The sequence below is a fragment of the Spodoptera frugiperda genome, chromosome 11, assembly GCF_023101765.2.
Source record: "Spodoptera frugiperda isolate SF20-4 chromosome 11, AGI-APGP_CSIRO_Sfru_2.0, whole genome shotgun sequence".
Lineage (NCBI taxonomy): Eukaryota > Metazoa > Arthropoda > Insecta > Lepidoptera > Noctuidae > Spodoptera > Spodoptera frugiperda.
In genome coordinates this window covers 5680769-5704112 of record NC_064222.1, presented here as the reverse complement: position 1 = coordinate 5704112, position 23344 = coordinate 5680769, and the positions used below count along the sequence as shown (strand labels likewise).

Sequence of the window (23344 nt, the reverse complement as noted above, 5' to 3'; positions counted from 1 at the left end):
ATTATGTATATGACATCGCTGAATGGTCACGTACTATGCGATAACACCAATAAACAATAACGAAGCGTTATTATTTAGTTTTTAAATAAAATAATAAGAAAACTATTATCCTTATTCGTGTGGTTGCGTAAGACCCTTGGCCTTTTGTTATTGTTCGAAAAAAAAGTGTAGTACTGTATTTATTGCCATGGGTAAATACGTCTAGACCGGTTTATAGTGACAGTTTTGATCGATTAGTATTCTAGGACTCGTTTTACTTAGATAAAAAAGACTGAGGTGCCAATTTATATGTGATTTAAAGTCGATGTCACGTCGCTTCGCCTATGTCGTACCTATTTTCTAATACTTTTGTAACGTGTATCAGAATCGAAGCAATGCAGTTATTTCCGAGAGATATGTTTAGAGCTATGATAATATTTATTCTATTTGCGTATGCATTTTATTTAAAAGGAATGTAATATCCATTTATCTATGTAACATAGTTGAAGATATCTGAACAATTATGGGTAACAACAATAATCAGACAATCCTTTTAGTACGTATGATGTCCTATTGTACCTTCGAGTATCTGTATTATCTAGATAAATATGATTTGAAACGAATGACAACCACATTATTATGAGAACGACAATGATTTGGAATGAATTTTGATGCGATTAACCAATTTTGATATTCAACAGCAATCCCCTTTGCTGTGAATTGACTTTTAAATATACATACTGTTCCATTTAATTTTGTTTCATTTTATAAAAAAGAAACGTTTTATGGCCTTTTAAAAAGTTTGAAACAGCATGTATATTTAAAAAAAAAAACAAGCCAAATGACAGATGGAACAGATAAAAAAAAAGAAAAACAAAAAGTACCGCCATCACTTCTGGTAACTGGCCGGAAACCTGTCCACGTTCCTACCGAACAAAGTTAGTTGTTACACTTAAAATATATACATTCACACTAATATTAGTTCAGTTAGGTACCTAGAGATGCAATGTATAACAAAATAAATATTTGTATGTATAATACAGTTTATGCATAGACATTTTTTTTTCTTGAATGGCAACCGAGTCTCCAATACAGTGTTGTCGACTATACTGCCAGTGTCAACATAGACATCGTTACGGTGTGTCCTACGTGTAATTTTCATAATTGGAAAGGCTGTTATATTTTGCGCCCTTTAAAAAAGATCGCTTTAATTTGTAAACTGATAAGAATGTGTTTTTGCAAAGCTAGCATTTATTGTTATGGCTAAAGGCAAAAGAGTATAAAATTAACATTTTACGTGTTTATAAAACACTTTAAAGCTTGCAATTTTTAAATATTACTAGGATATTACACATTTATCTATCAAAAATTGCTTTCCGTAAGATATTGAACAAATAAACGAACATAAGCCTACTAGATCTTTGTAGCGCCACACCGCTATACAGATATTAATAACACATCTAAAACAGCTGGCATATTGCAAAATATATATTGTACAACTATTTACATTTCTATACAACCTCACTAAACTAACAAACATTATCAATACAAGCTTCAATTTCACATTCCATCTAAGAAAAAAACACTCCATTCATTCAAAAAGAGCTCACACGTTGATAGTGCATTTTAAATATTCAATCATAAATAAAACACACGTGTTTGTCAGGTGTTGTAGTTCTAACACATGTATAGAAAACTTTAACACGAATGTGATAACAATAACTAATTAATTACCTGCACTAATTAACGTGTGAACTAATAGCTACGTGATTTATTTACATGCAGCGTGCAACACAGGTGTAACCGGAATAACAATTGATATTGACAGGGCTGTACTAGGGACGGGGGCCCGGGTGCAACGGGTTGGAGGCCCCCAGGAATTAGTATTGTGTGAAAATGTTCACCATCTTGACTTAATTGTTATATTTGATACTGGTCATTGAAAATAGTGTAAACTGTAAAGCCTTCGGACTTCACAGTCCATCGTTGATAATGTAAATTGATAAAACAAACAATTGAATGTAAAAGAGTGATAAAACACGTGCAATGTTTAGTGTTGATATTAAAGTGTAATACCACTAAAACACTGTTGAAAAAATTAACACATCTTGTGTTTTCACACACAAACATTGGAATCTGCCAATATATGGACTATTTTTATCTGATCATATTTCAGAATCAATTTTTTAAGTTACATTCTTATTATGTCAGAAAACTGATCGGAAATATAAGAAAAGGCTTCCATTTCCCATTTTGTGCAGTGATAAAATTGGATTTCCATTCAAAACCCCCAAAAAGTATGTGAATCATGCACAGTTTAGGGTGAGCACTCACCCTAATTAAACCATGTGTTACATTAATGGGACATCCAGTTACACCTACGTTTAAAGTATCAAGATCCACTATATTAGCATTTAATTGAACAGCTAGCTACCAAACACGAAGTATACTACCAAGATAGGTTGGATCGAGAAAGAATTTCTTCGTAAATATGTATAGACGACAGCAAATCAGAATTTTACTTATTTCCAACAAAAGGTGACCTTGACTTGTTTACAAAGTATACTATCGAGAAAGAATTTCTTCGTAAATATGTATAGACGACAGCAAATCAGAATTTTACTTATTTCCAACAAAAGGTGACCTTGATATGTTTTGATTTTCCATACAATTAGAGATCAGATGAAAATCGAAGCCTGATAAGCTCTCATCTGTACACTATTATCATTATAATCAATCAAACAAACTAAGCTACTCAAAATCAATCAAGTACAAGTGGAATAGGTACACATGGCTAGACATGGAGCTGAACAAAGCCAGTTTATCATGGTCTGACTTCGTATCATCTTTCTGCACATTCAACGTTCAGTACCCTTAGTATGAATTTGCTTTACGTTTAAAGTAATCGAAACGAGAGCGCGTTCAGAACTCTGATTGGCCGGCTCGAATGAACCAACCAATCAGAGCACCGAACGCGCTCTCGTTTCGATTTCGATCGTAAAGCAAACTCGTACTAAAGGTACAGCTTAAACTGTTTTTGTATAGCCGTGTTTACCTATAGTGTTTGTAAGGTCAAAAAATTACCTGTAGTATCTACTGGCCCTCGGTGCGGTATGATAGAGTGCACATATCTCGCTACAAAGTGTCCAAATACTGCTTTCAAGTCTGGGTTCTGCATCATGGCGACGAATTCGTTGAAGTCCAGGTACCCTGAGTTGTCTCTGTCGGCCAGATCCATGATCTTGTCCACCACATTGTCAGGCAGGTCATGTTGGTACTCCACTGAGTTGATGATTTCTTTGAGCTCCACGTAGGAGATTCGTCCATCTTTATCTTTGTCGTACTGGAAAGAAAAGAGAATGTTGTTAGTTTTGAGAAGCATTGCATAGATTTTTTTGATGTTTTTGTTATGATGATAATTAATGGTTTCAGGGTTTGGAGCTGCGGGCAATGTAACAGGTTACTGGGGCTCCGGCTCAAAGCAGGAGAAGGAACGGAGTGATTTTTAGTCAGTAAGAGTCTGACACTCCCTCTCGCTTCACTTAAGACGGGAGAAATAATTCGACGATTTTTCACTCTCAAAAAAAAAAAATGGGTTTGACTTTACATCGTTGCTCTCTACTTATATTCGTTTTGGATATTACCTATATTCTTATACATAATGAAATACATTATACATCGGTCATTGAACCTAACTAGTTCGTATGGAAGCATGAAGTAAATATAGAATACGGTTCTGTTACTAACAATAAAGCAGTAGGAGTTTGCAAATATTCTCATAACACTGACAACGAAGAGAAATACGATGTATAGAAAACAGACAAAACGTTTATTACCAACGATGTTGGTTACAATCACGTGGAATTCCAATATCAGATGAATTTCAGAAACTATTAAGAACATTACAATTTGGGACAGAATTCCGTTAACTAAGGATTTATGGAAAAGAAATCTAAAATGACTTAGCTACGATTTTAATGGCATTACTAATATAATTTGTAAATAGAATTTTATCAATAAAGAGCGAAATAGTTTCTCATTATTTGATAAACATGCATCGAAGGTTTAGTTATTAAGATTTTTATTAATATTTATTACGTTTCCCGCAGACTAAGGGTGCTTTTTCCACCAGAGATCTGCCATGCTACGCTGTTGTAGATGCGTTTGGCTTCCACCAATCACATTCATTGGTACACATAGCTTAGCACTGGTAAAAACGTACTCAACTATGATATCTGGGGGCACGGCAGTGCCCGCCAAGTCGAGCAAAAAAAGCGGCACGGCCGTACCATCCTTTTCTCGAAGCAATTCGGGCCTTTTTCGACCCCCTATATTCGGTTGTGGATAAAGCAAGAAACCTGAATCTTCAGTAACTAATCCGGCATTGTATAAACACGGAATATTTAAAATTTCAGTCAATTTGAACCAGTAGTTTAAGAATGACAACTTGTTAAAGTTTCTAAATTTTGTCACTCACTGACTCACCGATCATCAAAAGTCCAAGGCACTTCTAGCAGACTTAGAAGCTTCATATTTGGAATACATATAGAGTTTAGTGTCTTAATCATGGGAAAACTTAAATATTTTGTAATTTCGGTCCAGTTTTCCAAATACACCAACTGCATCAATAACTTTGTAATCCCATATAAATATATTGGATTACAAAGTTATTTATGCAGTTGGTGGTTGGTGGTGGTTATAAATTTAATAGGTGTAGATAGGTACCTACCATATGAGGCAAGGGAGGGGGTATAGGGTGGGTAAGGGTGTGTTTAGCCCATGAAACTGAACAACATTATTACCTGTAAAATGGTCGACGTAATGAAAAATACATGATTGGACATGTCTTGAAGTACGAAAATCTAATAAAACAATATATTATAATTTAAATCTGTTATATATAAATTGTTAGCGCGACTAGCCTCCTTACAGACAGACTGGCCTCTATTTTACTCTATGACTGACAAGCAAAATATACGCCAAAATGACAGAACAATGAAATGTGAATGCCTTCGAGCGAGCGGCAGCCGCACGCATACGTGCGAGCGCCCTCATGCTGTTCGGATGTGCCTCGAAACCTAACCTATAAGTTTGCGATTTTCATTTATAAAGAAAGGCTCTACAAAAAGAAGTGAGATCCCATCAAAAACATCCTGTAAAAACCCCAAGTCTCGCAGCTCAGTCTTTCTACCGTCAAAAGTTGTGAGATCCATGTAATACCAAGTCGGTTAATCTATTTAGTGTCTACTTGAAGGACCTTCTGTCTTAAGTTATTACATAAGTTATTATCATGCCAATATTAAAAATATTTAACGTTTTAAACAAATAGATCGACTTGGACATCGCATGAAAACAAAATGAATATTACAATATTATATTAGATTCTTTAGTCTCTCGCGCCTCACGCGATTGAAACTCTCGTTCCTGTTGGTCGCTGGCCCGTCGTGCTGTGTAGTGTGATACATACTAATAATCAAATCAAGCGATGTCCAAGTCGATCTATTTGTTTAAAACGTTAAATATTTTTAATATTGGCATGATAATAACTTATGTAATAACTTAAGACAGAAGGTCCTTCAAGTAGACACTAAATAGATTAACCGACTTGGTATTACATGGATCTCACAACTTTTGACGGTAGAAAGACTGAGCTGCGAGACTTGGGGTTTTTACAGGATGTTTTTGATGGGATGTTTTTTATATGGCAAGATTCGTGCTATGGATGGCTTCCCTATCGATACATTGCACACAGCTACATAGCTTAGTATCAGTGAAAACGGTCACATAGTTTCACAGTAGCATACCTACCTACATAGCACATTTCATAAAAATATTGAAATTATTTTTCATTTCTACACCGACCATATATTACTCAACTATTTTCGACTCATCAACGAGCTGAAGACCTAGATTTGTGGCCTTGTTCTCTTGAAGGTTAACAACACAAGGTCATTGGATAAAAGCATTTGTTTTCAGCACGCGTCGATCGAGATTTGAAGTCAGATGTTATTGAACTGAGACCTCATTTAACTACACAAGCACATCAACCTACCCCAAATTGCTAAAAGAGATTTTCAACTTTACATTTCTTGTCCTAAAGTTGAAATTCGATTGTAATAAATTACAGTTTGTAGTTACTTGGAAAGTTTGTGGTTAGCTCTGCATTTCAATGGAAATGTTGACAGATGTGGCCTTTAGTTTTTGTATGAATTAGCAACAGCCTATTTTCTATACAAAACGGTAGACAGTCGCATGAAATGCTCATATTTTTCATCGCTTATTTTTGTTAGAAAGTTTAGGAAAAAGAACCTCAAAAGAGATGATTTTAAGGTAGGCGTCCACAGACCCGTTGCACGCATACCGTATGACGTCATCAATACGCATCGCATGTAGGCATTGCCGATAATGCGGTCCGTACGACGCGGATCAGTAGACGCCGTTGTATGGGTCTCTATACACGACTAACTAAAATCCGTTGCGTGCGATGCGAACGATGCGGGCCTGTGGACGCTTACCTTAACAATCCATTCTTGACTTCTAATAACACATAAATGTTTTTGTCAACTACTATTTCGTTTTCCTTGTTACAATAACCTTTTTATGTTACTATACGTGATATATTTAACTTTATAGTTGTTACCAATTATAATATTAAGTTCTTGTAAGATATCAATTCATTTTTTTTCCCTCAACCGTGTTTCAATGCAAACATTTATTTATATCGAAAACTTAGCCTTCACATAAAAAAGAAACCTTACTGTCAAAGATATGATTCATGGCATTTCTCAGAATTTGGCCTCCAATTGAGAATATAAAAAATCATACATATGAATTATCAGGATACCCAGAATATGTATCAATCATGATTATATGAAGTTTTTAGTGTTGTATAAGCAGAATTTATTTGATGCGTAACAGATAAGCACTGTTCTTAAATACCATTGCCAACATGAGGATCTTCATAGCTAATATTAATAACAAGAATATTTTTGATTTCTTAAGTACTCAGATAGAAATATTCAAATCACCCTTAAAGTCAGAGTCAAAGTCAAAATTATTTATTTCAAATAGACCAGGAAGGCACTTTTGAACGTCAAATCAAATATAATAATAGTAAAAATGTCTGTCAATAGTTGTCGGTCAGTCCTCTGGTGAAGCTATTTGCTCGTTCCAAAGTGTTAGTACTGAACAAAATGATTTTAATGACGTAGACATATTTGAAATCACGGATTTAGCTACGTCTGCGGATAACATAGGAAATAAAACCCTGACAGCTTGTGAAATGGTTTCTATTTCAACATACATTACTTTTTGTTCTAACCACAGAGATGTTGATGCTCATCTTAAAATAGTGTGGAATAACAGGGCAGCTGTTCCTTGCTACCTTAGAAATAAAACGTCAACGACCATAGTTAGCTATTCTAAGTTCTGTCGTCACAATAATCTTTGAAATTGAAGTCAAGAGTCATCACATCATTTTTTTTTATGGAATAGTGGGCAAACAAGCATACGGATCACCTGATGGTAAGGGATCAGAGCCGCTTATGGACACCCGCAACACCAGAGGAGTCACAAGTGAATTGTCGGCCTTTCAAAGAGTAATACGAGTGAGTATGAGTCTTATCATGAAGGTTTGAAGGTCGTATCGGTTCGGAACTACAACCGCTATATACCGCCAACGACAGCTCATTTCACAGTTTTGCTATGCAAGCCAGATAAAAAATTAGGACCAATATAAGATAATACGTTCCTAACCGTTAGTCATTCAAATCATCTTTTAAAATATAGGTCAAAATCATGTTCATGGTATACAGATGAGAATGCAAAGGAGGACACATGTGAGTCATTGAAAACCAGGAATGATGGTTAGATGTCACGATACGAATTGAAACAATTGGCGACAACAGAAACGAACGGTGACTAACACGTCTAGACAAATATTACGTAGATTTTTATAATGTAGTCATGTAACGGGGACTTTGTGTAGAATGCAGTGAAGCTTGTAATGGAGGACAAATGTGACAAAATACAATCTAAATATTGCTTGCACATAATTTATTGTGTGCTTATTTTTATAGCTATGTTATAAATCCAATTGTAATAACTAGAGGAAGAACTGCAAACGACAAAAATTTACTGATAGCTACTGAAAAAATAATCAGGCATATTTGTCAGACTCGCATTGCGACCATGACCCTGCACTTGACACTTGCAATGATAAATAAAAAATTCAATTATGCATGTGTACATTACATTACATATGAATCATAAATGCAGTATAACATACTTGCTTCACACAATTAAAGTTTATGATATATTGCCATAAAACTGATGGACATTGTCAACCCTCGAGACGGTATCAAATGTCGTTTTTATGGTAGTTTAACACCCAGGAATTATTGTTATGTTCTTGAACCGTGGCTACTAACAGGAGTACCAATTAAACACCATAAAATTCAAGCAATCTTTTAGAAATGTCATGTTACAGTAATTATTGTATATTGTGTTTTATGGTCCTAAATTAGATCCCTGGGGAATCCCTTCCATTAGTGAGAAAATTCATTTAAATGGTTGTTCGAGGTTGATTGTATTAATAAGTTATGAATCTATTTAACTTGTGCACGATATAAACTAAAGGCGCGTGTGTGCCGCGATTAACAATATCGAAGGCTTTCGTAAAGTCAATGAACTTATGTGGAAAACAAGAATGTGACAAAATATGCTAAATCTTTGTCACGGAATGATATAAAAAGGATTATTTTTGCGTTTAACGCAAAAAGTGTGTTAATATGTCGTGTATAAAGATCGCTATCTGTCCGCGCTAGCATTGTTAACGGGTTATGACAATATTTCCTGCCATTATATCACTAATTACTGTTACTGATTCTGTAGCACTCACAATTAAATGGGCTCGCACATTTATTACGCAACTCTTTTACGCTTTCCAAATATTTCAGTCTTAATTCTAAATGTAATGTTATTTTGATTTGACTCATCAAAATAATAAAGTAACTCATTGAAATTTTATGGTTGTTTTTCTTTTACGATTTCATCATCTGGTGATCTATTAACGTCATTAAATTATATAATTTAACTACCAGGGGATTGTGAGTTTACCAATTAGAAATGTAATGGATTTTAATGATTTTTTTACACTTTCAGTGCGAAAGTTATTAGGTTTGACCGGAACGGTCGTTTGGTTAGTTCACTGTGTAAATTCGCCAACGAACAAGTTTGCTGTAAGTCATCGTGTTTGATTTGTGACATCACGCATTCCACAGTAATTAGGTGCCGTGTGCTCTACTAGGCAAGTAGATCGGTGTTTAACAAAATTTTGGATAAACAGGTAACTAGCTTACCTACTACTTTTGAAGCGTGTAAGTCTTTGAGTGACTATCAATAATTGTCCATAATGTTATCGAAAGCATACAATAAAATATCGTTAATTAATAAATAATTTATTGTAAGCGTAAAACCCAGTTGATAAAGCTATTTACTTCTCCAATCAACATACAAAAGGACGATTGAATTAAAATGACTTGATTTTGAACTCTGTTATCAAGTAAAGCATAACAGTTGAACAAGAAACCGTAAAACAAACAGTTAAGGTTGTTTATTGTGCGACGTCACACAAATGAGTCAGTGCGGTGAAAAGGTTTATCCGTATCGTGGTGACACCAATTGCTTTTGCCTTTAACTCCAATACATAAGTCATAAACGTGTCGTGGCATACTACCGATGCAAATGTAATCCTTTGTCCGATAGACGCATTAAAGTTTAATGACCTTTACGTAATTAAAATAGGTGAAAAACCAGATATGAATGCTTCGAGACGTCAGAGCGAAACAACGTCTGATAAACCAGATTTTAACAGGAAAAGCGAAAGGTAGACGACACGTTAAGAGAGATTGATTTTTGGATAGTTCATTCTCTGACCATTTAATTTGAAACGTGGACTTGGACGTCGACCGTAGCTTCATCGACAGCATTATTCTAATAAGTCAGTGGGTAACTCGACTGATTTAAGCAGATCTCTATATTTTAAAACAAAACTGAATGTACAGTTGGTGCGTTGGCTGGGCAACCAGCTGCCGATCCCGACTTTTCGATTCCCGCACGGAGCAACTCTTTGTGTGATCCACAAATTGTTGTTTCGGATCTAAATTCGGATGTGAACGCACCCAGGACCCAGGAGAAAATTCTAATGTAAGATAAGGTTCTTTTTAAGAGGAAGAATAAGTATTAACTATGTAATAAGTCAAAACGGAGATAGTTATAAGGAAAAATCCTATTCTTGTTGACATCGGCACCTGATTCTCAGAATAAATAAACGTTTAATTAGTTACTTAAAGCTGGTCAAACAAGATAATGCACCTTTGTGTAATGCAAATGCAGATATCAAATCCTTATGTCAATAAGGATAACAAACATTTCTTAATCCTCTATACTCGATATACTGTTTTACTCATAAACATTGGGTGTTTGTTTGGACGCAAATATAATATTTTGAGTAGTTAAGGAGCCGATGTGCTCCGAATTCCTCGCTTGGAATTCCAGGGTTGAGTAGTTACTAAAGCTTATGATATTTTGTAAATAATCACATCTAATTTAAGGTGCTCGTTGTTTTTGGCAGTTTCCAGCATGGCTTTCATCACCATCATATCAGTCACAAGACGTCTAATACAGAGAATAGGCCTACCCCAATCCAATACAAATCCCCAATTCCAGCATGGCCTTATATTAAGTAATTTTGATCATTGCATAATTTTTCGGTCAGCACTATCTCCTATTCCTTCTTCTTCTTTTATATCTCCACCTCTTTCTCTTTCGTTTAATCGTCCTCTTTCTACTAATTCATAATTTGCTTATCAAGTGACCCAATTGTACTACTGTGACAAATGTCAAAAGGAGAATGCTCAATGAAGTATGGGGAAAATACCCAGGCCCGGGTATTGATAACAAAAATATCAATTTCCAACATTTAGCCATCGTTTTCGATGATGGTACCTATATAGCATTTCATTACTCATTTATACTGATAAACTGAGATACGTATAGTTTGCGCCAGGCCTGGGTATTTTTTGAGCATTCTCCTTTGTAGACATGAATGGATATAAATAAAATGTTTAGTACAAAGATAAATATTATACCCATGACGAAAGAGACAGGATATTTTTATATTGGAGCGAATGGAGTCGTGGGCAGAGTTTAAGCATTTATTTACGTAAGTCAAGCCTGATGATAAGACCTTCAAATATACATACAACAAGGAGCCACAAAATCGACTACACAAATGGAAATTTGGAACTACTACTAAGAATTTGTCAAGGACTTTGCAACGAAGCAGGAATGATTAACATATGATTTGATTTTAATCGACATTTTCCGGATGAAGAGATGATAAATCATCAAATCTACATAATAGTTATTACATTAACATAAAATGGGTATTATATGACAAGGGGAAAGACCCAGGTCCGGTTGATAAACAGTTTGGAGCAATGCCTTTGAATACGTGATAAAAATTGGCAGCTGTTATATTTATTGTTTGAAAATACCAATGATTAGTCATTTGTACTGGTAGGTACGAAGGAACGTAGTACTTGTGTTTAAGAAAATATTTCTATTATTATACGCTTCACTGGTATTAAACACCTTGTTTGTAACCGTGTGACCCAGTTATTACTGAGTCTGGGTTTATGGATGGTGTTTGTTATAGACTCCCGATTGCATCGCATTTAGTAATTAAGTTATAGACATAGTTTTATAAGTCTTTCTATTTAAATAAAGAGTGATTTTAAGATGAAATGACCCTGTCCTGCGACATTCTTTTGCAACTTCTACATATTTTTTTTCCTTAATAGATGCTAGTTTATTGACATCTTCGTCGTCATCATCATATCAGCTAAAAGACGTCAATTGCTGAACATAAGACTCCATAATTGCTTCTAGATCGGCCAGTTAGAGCTGGTCTGCATCCACGGACTCTCTACGACTTGCTGATATTTTTAATTTGACCCTCCTTTACTTGAAGAACTATTCATTAGCATAGTAAAGTGATATTGACAAAAATAGGCTTGAGGCTATGTTAAGTGATAGTATGTGAAGTAGACGAGCGGTACATTTCAGTCTCTCGTTAGCGTTCGCTAAAACGTTGAAATCAGGTCAAAGAAAGCTGGTACCCATTCGCTCGGTCTGAACCCAACATTATCTGAACCATAGCTTTTCTCCTTAGCTTGTTTGTGTTAGGATCAAGTGATATGATTAACACGGTAATTATACGATGCCCGATGTAACTATGGCGGTTAAATTGAATCTTGTATGCAATAACTGTCATTTTCAAACAACACTTGATTTCTTTTTGATGTTTGTGGTTTTTATGACCTGTCGTATGTGATTCATTTGTTGTTTTGGTGTATCTTACATGAGGTATAGCACCGTAAGGTTGTTTTGATTCTAAGGTTTAGTGACATTGTAATTTTTTAAGGGGCGGAAAATCATCCAATTACTTCTCCTGGCTTGGGCGAGGCGAGAGGGAGTGTCAGACTCTTACTGCCTAAAAACCACCCTGTTCCTACTCCTGCTCTTTGTGCCGCAGACCAGTTAAACCCGCTAGGTAATCTGCAGCAACGGGTCGGGTATCAGCCCTACTGGGCCCAATCTGTGGTGGTCTGATGGCTATTTGAAGGGTCTGGTTCTGGGAGGTCGGCGAGCTACTCATGCTCGCCGTCCACAGACCCAGTGAAATTGTATTAGGAGTGAGCCTTTTGCCTAAAATATCAGGTTTAGTATAAATATACCTAGATCAGATTTAAGTAGTAAAATTTTGCTCCGCCCATAGATAGAATCTTCTCATTACTCGTAAATTACTGTCAATGGACTTAGTACCTTATCCGGATTCAATAGAACTGCAAGTTTGATTAACAATATATACCTACATTTCTTTGTTTTTTCGTGGAATCACGTTACACATTTGTCTCATTCAACCTTGATCATGCATCAGTCATGCTTTTTATTTTTATTTTTAATGGCGTTATCTATCCGTAAAACAAACTGCATTACCGTAAGAATGTATTCTTAGAATACCTACATGCATATGTTTGATTAGATGACTTTATAGGTAGGTATGAGTTTATGAATGAAAATCCGTGTTCTTGCATTATTTTACACAACGATTTCATTGCAATTGTATTTATTGCTCATAAAATTTTGTGGTTACGATGTAAATTCTTTAAAATTGAGAGTTCTATGAAGACGCATGATGCTATGTAAAATTAGACTTTCAACAAAACGATGGGATTAGTTAGACGGTTTTGACCCAAACATCTTCAGTTTTATTATAGTCTATTATATAAAAATAAGTCGGGTTTTCCTTCCTGACGCTATAACTCCAGAACGGACGAACCGATTTGCACGGTTTTGCATTCGTTGGAAAGGCCTCGGGCTCCGTGAGGTTTATAGCAAAGAAAATTCAGGAAAAATTCGAGAGAAAAGCAGGAAAACAGGGAAAATCATTGGTAGCGAAACGGAGTTCGCCGAGTTTGCTAGTTACTTATAGATAGCTATGACCTAGTGTGGATGCCACGTAACTTAACTATTGCTTTACCTAGCTGATTGCAGGCGTAATAGTGTATTGTTCTCATGAAACGTGTTTACTTGTGGTCAATGAAGGACATACTAATATTTTTATTATATAAAGCTGAAGAGTTTGTTTGTTTGAACGCGCTAATCTCCGGAACTACTGGTCCGATTTGAATAATTATTTTTATGTTGAATAGTGCATTTATCGAGGAAGCCTATAATCTAGGCTAAAACATCACGATACGATCAAAAGGAACCGAGCAGAGCGGGTGCGGAAGTAGCTAGTTTATTATAATATTTTCTCTTCTAAATATCTGTATTTATTCAAAGGGTACGTTAGTTCCTTTACAAAACGGATCGGGGGAAAAACATTTGTTTAACTGCTGAATTATGTGGCTCCTCTACTTAAGAGGGATTGGCATGAACACCATATTTCGTGGACGAGTTAGACATCGTGGTTTAAAAACTTCAGATGGAGAGATAACCTCAGAGTACTGTTGCCCGATTTCTGTCAAAATGAGTAGACCCTTAGTTGGTTCTTTCGACAAACGCGTGAAGACAATGGGGGAATAACTGAGTATAGCCTAATATCGCTGCTAATAGTAATTAATTTGATATGCCATTGTACCACAAAAGGATATCTTTAGGGGATAAACAGAAGTCAAGTCTTGTTAAAAAAATTACTCGTGCATTACGATTAGACCGCAGTCGAGCCAAGAGAATTAAAAAAAAATCACAGATACGCAATAAAATATGTTTAAATTAAATTGTTAGTAAAACGGGTATTTCCTTACGTTTGATAAAATATGAGTCAGACACGGTCATGGTGACTCTGAGGTTCGAAATTATTAGGTAGTTAAAAAGGTTCATTATAAAAGCGAAATCCTAAAGAATTGAAAGTATCTATCTAGTTTGATACCATTCTCAATATCTGCCTATCTATTCCAAAAAAGAAATGGTATCCATAGCTACTATTTTATTTTAAAGTAATTTTATAATACCTATTCAAACAAGATTTTAAGTAACTAGATCCTAATTTTCGCTACAAGGAAAACACGGTTGAGTGATTTTTCGATTGTGATTGTTTGCAAAAGTCAAATATGCACAATTAACATATAAAATGTTTCACATTAATCAGAAACCAGATTCGTATAGACAATGAATATTGGCGGGGATTACCACAGATAACTGGAACAAAGCTCGAAACTTTGTGGACACTAATGTATGTGTGGCTGTGCACTCAAAAACCACTGAACGAAATTCGATAAAATCTTGTATAATGATAGACCTTGACCTGGATAAACTGAAGAGGATTTTGTTTGTTTTCAGCGCAAATCTATGGAAATAATACGATTCTATTATTTGTCAAGCAGTTTTTGAAGTAGGTTTAGATGTTTAAAATCACTGTGGAATGCGTTGAAATGAATGGCTACTTTACATTCAGAGGACAGTGCGTAAAGATAGAAATATCTGGTGAAAAAATACATTCACAATATCCTTATAATAAGAGCTGCATAAAATTACAATGGAAATCCCGTACGTCGTTATTCTGATAAAATTGGAATTGGACAAAACTACCTAGGTATGTAACTATTACATCGATTTTTGCATCGAGAATATTAATGACACTATCAAAATTCTGTTTGCAAGTCGTGTTGGCATTTTACGATAACTGGATTTGTTGTTTCTAAAGTTTTATTTCATGCTTTATGACTTACAAATTAAAAGAGAATTACTTTTCTTCGGTATTACTACTATGAAGAGGTAGGATTTTATTGCTTTATTGCAGTAAATAGGCTCCGAAACTACTGGACCGGTTTGAAAAAGTCTTTCGCTATTGGAAAACTTCCTTTTCGGATAGTTCCCAATCAAGTAAGCTTATCATTTTTCTCCAAATAACAAACTATTCTTACAGGGTTGAAACTCCGGAAGAAGTTTTTGAGCTCCTACGCAAGGGAGTAACTAGATTTTTGGTCAATACTGAATTTCCTGTTTTTCCGATATTGAATAACTATTATTGAATGAGCGATAACTATAAAATAAATGAATAACTATTATTGAATGATATAGGTAATTAGCGAGTCTCGCTAAACAATGTCCTAGGAAATTATGTCATGCAACAGATCTATGCCAGGCGTAATACAGTCGATATTTTTCGGAAAATTGCGTTCAAGGCTAATGATCCCGATTAGATCGCCATAGACGTAACAAGGGTGAGTGCTCCCATCATTCCACTATCATAAAACATATGTCAAGAAGAAGGTCTAATAAATACTTCATGGTTTGAAACTCTGCCAATAGTGTTGCTAGTACATTACAAAAATAGAATAAGGAAGTGTTTTAAAAAAATTGCAACTGTTTTTTGTGGTTAATTTCAAATTGAGAATCGTACTTTAGAGTGATGATGCAACCAATGACGTAGATGTTGATAAAATTGAGTCAATTAAATTCAAGGGATGCGGTTACCAAGGAAAATGACTTTAGGAAATGGAAGGATTATCAGTGGTGATGAGCGCAAACAGAAACCGCGCACTTCATAAGACTGGGTAGCAGCACTCTCTGATTTACTTAACCTTTTAAACTGCGATCTTTAAACCGATTATGGCAAATCTCTCTTACGTAGTGGTGGCTTAACCAATATTTTAAAAACCGAGTATTCTTCGCTCTTTAATCGGTCGGCGGTACCCACGGACGATTCCGCTTGGAACCCAGTCCAACCCTGTCAAACATAAACCCTTGCCGTCGCGTATTTTACGTAAACAGTGTGTTTCATCGAGCGTGCGCTAGTCATAAAATATTTAATCATTATCTACTTTCCGTCTTCAAATGACGCTGCGTAATAACGGTAGAATAAAGTTCCTATATTTGTCACCGATTTTACTCTGACAGTTGTCTTAAGAGCACTTTGATTGAGACCAGGCTGCAGCAATCTCTGACAGATGTGAATCTTTTAAACTATGATCTCCAACCCGTCTACCAAGGGTGGAGACAGTAATAAATTGTTTATAACTAACTATGTGGAGGAGGCCCATAGCCATGTTGTTAGAGGCTGTTGATGCTTATGATGGTATCAAAATGGTACATCATAAGGCAGTGATTCTACATTCTAGCCTTCTATGGTTAACATTTGGACACATAACTATGGGAGATTTGGCTATGGTATAATTTTTGTAGTGTTTAAGTCTAGTAATAAATGAAATCAGGAAATGAATATAATAAAACACATGCTATTGCAAGAAAACAAAAAACTGAGGCTAATTATTTTTAGAATTATGTCAAATAATGTATATTTGGCATATTGCCGAAGGTCAACTGCTTTTTATCTCAGTTTATTATTCTATGAGTAAAATTAAGCATTGATGCATTAATAAAAAGTATGCACTAGAAAACACTGTTGTTATCCTTGCACAGTCTAATTAGCTACTGGTTGAAATGATTATGTATGATGCATGCCATAATCAGGAGCTAATATAGACTAATTTGCTTACATCAGCTCCTGTGTAAAGCTAATATATAATATAGCTAATACATGACAAAAGAGGCCAAATACCATCTGACCTCTGTTGAGGCACAAAACCGTAATCACTAGTGTCATAGACAAATATTATGCTAATGTCGTTTTTATAGCAAACAACAAAAATAAACAGGCACTGATATTACTCATCAGCCTCTTCAAACAATTATTTTAAATTGTCTACAAATCAGTTTTTCTATGAGGCAAGTAATTTTATTATGCAATAGCGAAGGATAAAACACTTGAAATTAATAAGAACCGGCATAACAACATATTGCATAAGTCTGCATCATGTTAACCATAAAATAAAAAGTCCTAATCTGCTCATAGTTTTTATGATAATTTTTAAAGCTAAATATTATTTTAGTCACTAACAAAAATTTGCTAACGATAACATATAAATGTAAATAGTGAATACAACAATAACTGGTTTTGCACCTGTTTGCGTTGCGCTGTTGTGTATGATATTATTATGAAGGTACTTTACCTTTTCAAAAATTCTGCGCCAATACAAATCGGACCGCGATGGTGTCAGCGGCATGGAAACAGCAGTTTCTCTCTGTCTAGACGGCATTTTCACTCAAAAAATCAACAGTAAATAACGATAAATGTTAAATAATTAAGCTAAGTAGCACATCATAACACAGACTCAACTAAGGCACATTGGAGATTGAACATGATCGATTTATCCTTTACAATGCCTGATAAGATAGCGATTGTAGGAAAGATAGATATTTCGCGATAATCTTTATTGTATTCGTGTTTATTTTGCGCAAATAAAGACGACAACCACTACAAGGATACCGTTAGCGACTGACTGAATCGAACGCAAACAATGAATGAATGACTCGCGCGCTGACAGTTTTGGTTTTGGCATTGACATTGATTGAATGAACGGAAGAATTTTTTATTGTATGATGGCAACACTACACTACCACTACAATAAATAAATCATTTCAATATAATTAAATAAAATAACTTATTTTAAATATAATGAGTGGTAAAATATAATTGTAAAATATATTTAGAAAGCAATTAGATGCACAAGTGGATTTTTTGTGCATTTTGAGTTTGTATAAATAAACGGAAGCTCGTGACATAATATAATAAGTCACCGGTTGCCATGGCAATGGTTTTAATGGTTCAAAAAATAGTAAACAAACAAACCGAGTATAAAGAAATAACTTGATAAATGCACGATTTTAATCGTTGTAACAAAGTCGCAGGCGTATACTGGTTAAAGAAAGATGTGAGAGATTTACAAATAAAGTAAATATTATAAATTTTTAGAATACTAGTTGAAATAACGACTTGTACTTATACCCAACTTGTGTTCTGAATTATAATTAATTTTATATAGTAGTAGTAATGTAATAATAATAATATAATATTTCCAGAATAAAACTAAAGCCTCAGGATGGCATTTTAACGTTGCCAAAGTTCGAAGACTGCACAAAAGGGGGTAATATTTTAAAACTAGAGTCCACTACAGAAGAATTTTCCTTCAAATGGCAAGAAAAAGTGTTCAGCTTATGGGAAATCCGACGTTATACAGAAGTGCACAACTGTATCACAGAAACAGAATTAAATTACCATGAAGTTTTACAAAAAGTAGAGTATAAACCTTCAAAGATTTTCAGTTACATCCACGAAGACTCCTACTTACCTTTGCCAGTTGATTTAAAAAAAAGAAATAATGGTCTGCTTAATTTAGACCAGTATATGGAGAAGTTGAATTTAAATGATGGGTTAGATAAAGTATTTGGAGGTGACACTATTTCTGCCACCGGTCTGTTTAGGAGTGAAGAAAATGTCGCAATCAATGACCAGGAATGGACGGCTATGCATATTGTGTTTGATAATTCTGATTATAATGAGTAAGTAGCACAGCAGAAATGCGTTTTTGCCACAATTATGAAATAAAGAAATTGCCAGAAGTAAATAAAAATAAGAATTGAATAATCTGTTGTGATGGTCCGGAGACTTAAGATGCCCACTTCTGAATCATAAGGGTGCGGTTTGAAACCTACCAACGGCTAAGTACCCATGTGACTTTATTCAGGTCAGCACTTAGTTTAGTTTAGTTTGGTCAGCAGTGGCTGGCTGTTGAATTGTATTTTTTACCTTTTCTATTAGTTACTTGATCAAATAGTCTGTTATTCTTTTTGATGTATAATAGTAATTTCTTTTATTTCAAGGGATTCCCAACTGATCTTCAAGCAGGAGGTATCCCTCGTTTCCATCTATCATAACACAGTACACAATTACCTGGTGATGATGCCAGATGTGAACAACTTGGAATTAAACTCGTACATAGTGGAGACATCAGCCGGTGTGCCTTGGGGATACCAGTACAGTGTGGAAATAGAATTTGAAGATGATGATGCTGAGGAGTTAGTTACATTGGTATAGCATTTAATATTTATTCAGTGGAGTTTAATTTTCTTATGTTTATTGTAGTTGAAATTGTATATTGAGTAGTAATAACCCACCATGGCTCCACAAGTTTGCTGCCAGCTGCTATAATTTTCTTAGCTCTATTTTTCAAGTTTCTTTTTCATTTAATATAGTGTAAAATGAACTGAAGTTCTTTCATTGTTTTTAGAAAACATCTATCTGTGTTATAGATTAATTTAATTAATTAATTTATAGCCTTTTTATTCGGACATGACAAAACCTATTTTACACTATCATTGGGTTCTTTCTCAATTTCTTCGTGTTTGTTTGCCAGGTGGCAAAGGCCTCCTCCAATCTTCTCCATTCTGGTCTTTCTATGCCCACTCTACCCCAAGTTATTCCCGCGACTTGTCAATTTAATAATAAACAATTATTTATTTCAGCTATCAAAGCTCTACAAAAGATGGGAACGGAAACAGAAGCATTTGTTAAACTTTGTGATGCCTCCTCCGGGCAAGAAGCAGTTCCATGTCACACTGGAGATTTTATCTGCTGCACAATTTGATATGGACAACCTGTATATTGAGTTTGATATCAAGGTACTTTTTTTAATTTTATTTTTATTCAACAATTTAACAATATGGTAGAAAAGATTTTCTGTCAGGAATTTGGTAACATCCATTAGATATATAATACGGCTTACGTAGTTAATATATTCGACGCTGCTCGACTAGTTTCAAGCTACGATAAGGTCTCATAATCATTACTGACGTAATAAATGCGATTCATTTTTGAAGGGACTACCTAAGCGGCTTAAGAATTTATTTGAGTTTCTATTACTAGTAGGTACCTACGAAAGCATTAATATGTCATATCAAACGTTCATATTTCAGGTGCCTGAAGACATTCAGTGTTCAGACTCTCTTCATGGGAAGACTCATACAAGCGAGGGAGTTATAGTAGAAGGAGACAGAGAGTGGAGCTATGGACATATCATCGAGTTCTGTTTAGAAATGAATACTGGCACGGGTAAGCTCTTTGTTAAGGTTAAGAAGAATTTGTATATGGAAGAAAACTAAATAATTCCTATTGCCCTTTGTTTGATTTAAATGAAATATATTCTTATTAATATCTTCGGCAGAAAATGGGGTTGGTGGCCAAACACAGACTGATAAAATCTAAAAAAAGCTATAACTTACATACATAACGGTAATACAAGTAAATTATAACTGTTTTATTAATATCCATATAGGAATTTTAAGGTACCTACTGTTTTAATACCTAATATTTATTTATCTACTACTTAATTTAGGTACTAAATCCCTTATGAGTCGACAATTTATCACAAACTCCTTTCTTTTCCACATTATTCTTCCCAACATCTCTCCACATTTTCTTCAGTCCTCTATAAACCTTCAAAATCTCAATTACAGAATCAGCACCTATCAAGGTATTCCTAGAAGCCATATCATCAGACTGGTGGGGTCGTCACCGCACTGAAGGTTACTGCTACCTGCCTCTCGCACTGGATCCTGGCTGCTACTCCAAAGACCTCGCCTGCATCAGGCCTGAGGAGTTGGATGCAGTGGAAGCCGAGAGCAGGCGGTTTTTTCTAGGAGGGTGCCACCTGATTAAGGATTTGAATGTTCTGGCTGAACCGCAGTTGCAGGTGAGTTACATTACAAGACGCTTACCTGACTGCCAAAAGGAGGGCTTTTTTAAATTGTTGTCCCTAATACAGGTATTACTATTATACAGTACAACCCTTAAATTTCTAACCTTTAAAAGGCCGGCAACGCACTTGTAACGCCTCTGGTGTTTCGGATGACCATGGGCGGTGGCGATTGCTTACCATCATCGGTGATCTGTCGTTTACCGGCTTATACCATAAACAATACAGTTATAATAATAGCTTTGCGATTATGCTAGTGGGGGATATTTATGATAACAATTCTTACATTACTTTCTGAAAGTGTATGCAGATAACACACATGGAAAAAAGTCCTGTGTATAGTAGTAGTTGATATCATCACTGTCTGATAAAGGTTGAGCAAATTGCCCTTTCGATACCCCAAGAATTATTGGTAACTTCAGACCCTTAACTCAAAAGTCACCTACTAAAAATCCTCTTCATCTTTCCAGGATGCAAACTACAAATACACCACAACAGGAACCATCAGTGTTCGATGGAACATCGTCTCTCAAGCTCAGGTTGGTGGCCTAGTTGCTCCACCTCCTCAACCGGGCACCAGTTCAGCATCAGCATTGCTGTTGGGAGCTGAGGCTGCACTAAAGAAGTACAAGAAGGCTAGAGCCAGACTCGCAGAAGCTACTAAAGACCTCAGTGATGTGAGGTATGCTGCAGGCGATAGATAGAAGACTAAGAAGATTATTGTTAGAAATCTTCTGTTTAGGCTTTCATTATTAGCTTGAAATGCCACTGCTACAGCTAAGGGCCTAAAAATCTTTCTGTACTTGTTAGTGAATGACACGATTATTATTAGAAGGGCTACCATCCAATGTATTCTTTTGCTAACTGGGTGCCACAGCTGAGCAAGAGTCTAGTGTCTCTGACTTTTAGAATGAACCACTCCGTTCTTATTTCTGCTTCGAGTCGGAGCCTTCGTAACTGCTAGACTGTCCGTAGTTCCAGTAAGATAAGAAATGGTATTTATAGGTACCTACGCCCGCTTCTAATGCATGGGGTTTGAAACCTACCAACGGCAAGTACCAATGTGACTTTTTCCGAATTACATGTACTTTCTAAGATTATGTAGACGCTACTGACAAATGTGAAGAAACCTGGGGATATAACATCTAATTATATGTTTGAAATTGCCAACCCGCATTAAGCAAGCGTGGTGATCAATGCTTAAACCTTCTCCGTGTGAGAAGAGACCTTTGATCAGCAGTGGCCACATATAGGCTGATGATGACTTCCTACAAACTAAAAATCTAGAATTGAATCTCCATGCTCATCTTATATCTTAAGGTTAAAAATGCTATAATCAAACAACTTTTTGTTCTTGATATAAGTAGTAATTTATTTGTGATTGATTTTAATAAATAAATAAATAAGTTACACACGACATTCAGTTTGGTTTTTAAACTACCTACAAGTTACATTCAGAGGTAGATTATTTATCATAGTTTGTATTTTTTACACAAAAAGGTTTTATAATATCTACTTATTTATAAAAGGTTGAAGATACGAAACATACAACCTTAGATCTTGTATAGTAGGTACCCACTTTTATTTTAGTGAGGTAACGTAATATCATCTGAGAAAATACCTATGAGTAATGGTAAAACGGGGTGAATAGAAATCAAGAGGTGAATATAATTAGGAATAGATACAAGAATACTCTATTATTGTATCTATTCACCCTTAATTCTATTCACACCGTTATTCCGTTTACGGTTAGCTTATGTTAAAATTATCGTGAGTTATACTAATTTTATTAAATGACTCAAAGATGTGACGTAGCGCGTGTCGCGTTGCTTGTAATTATAGATCCTGGTGTGATTTGAAACCAATTGAGCAATCTCGTCAAAAAGTAGCGTGTGCTAGCAATTTGTTTAACCTAGTTAATGTAATATTTGTAAGTATTACGGTATTGTACACTTACGCTGGTACATTTTGGACCTCTAATTTGATCTTAAATATATTTAATCTAGTGTCATTAACATACCGGTGACAAAAAAAACGCTTCTTTTAAAACTGAAGCATCTCTAAAGTCGTTCCTCTTGCTTAATCTTTAAATATGGAATGAATATATTAAACAGAATACTATTTTAAAAACATAAAATTATTAAATCTTAATAACAGATTAAAAAAAATAGTGTGTTTAATTTTACGCTGACGAGATGGCG

At 35.2% G+C, this 23344-nt stretch overlaps 2 protein-coding genes across 5 annotated transcripts in view; one reads left to right on the top strand and one right to left on the bottom strand.

The window, feature by feature from the left end:
- LOC118274876 (rhomboid-related protein 2) overlaps window positions 1-17905 on the bottom strand; it is a 35076-nt gene extending 17171 nt beyond the window's left edge. For 2 of the 4 annotated variants that reach the window (XM_035592634.2, XM_035592635.2), the window contains exons 1-3: window positions 17562-17905; window positions 3064-3322; window positions 864-905 (exon numbers count right to left, since the gene is read on the bottom strand). In XM_035592634.2, coding sequence (XP_035448527.1) covers window positions 864-905; window positions 3064-3322; window positions 17562-17648 — 388 coding nt within the window. In that variant the 5' untranslated portion in view covers window positions 17649-17905. The remainder of the gene's footprint in view (window positions 1-863; window positions 906-3063; window positions 3323-17561) is intronic. The other 2 variants (XM_050696687.1, XM_035592636.2) reach the window with 1 other exon arrangement.
- Window positions 17906-18185: 280 nt separating this feature from the next.
- Window positions 18186-21900, top strand: LOC118274926 (tectonic-like complex member MKS1). Its single transcript, XM_035592718.2, has 7 exons — window positions 18186-18343; window positions 18472-18951; window positions 19273-19480; window positions 19915-20070; window positions 20365-20500; window positions 20905-21140; window positions 21614-21900. Exons 1-7 carry the CDS (start codon window positions 18267-18269, stop codon window positions 21845-21847), a joined length of 1527 nt encoding a protein of 508 aa, XP_035448611.2. The 5' UTR covers window positions 18186-18266; the 3' UTR covers window positions 21848-21900.
- Window positions 21901-23344: the final 1444 nt, after the last annotated feature.

Coding starts and splice junctions, on each gene's coding strand:
- LOC118274926 (XM_035592718.2), top strand. CDS start 18,267: ATGCACGATTTTAATCGTTGTAACAAAGTCGCAGGCGTATACTGGTTA. Junction 20,501..20,904: donor AGAAATGAATACTGGCACGG/GTAAGCTCTTTG, acceptor TCTCAATTACAG/AATCAGCACCTATCAAGGTA. Junction 21,141..21,613: donor TGGCTGAACCGCAGTTGCAG/GTGAGTTACATT, acceptor TCATCTTTCCAG/GATGCAAACTACAAATACAC.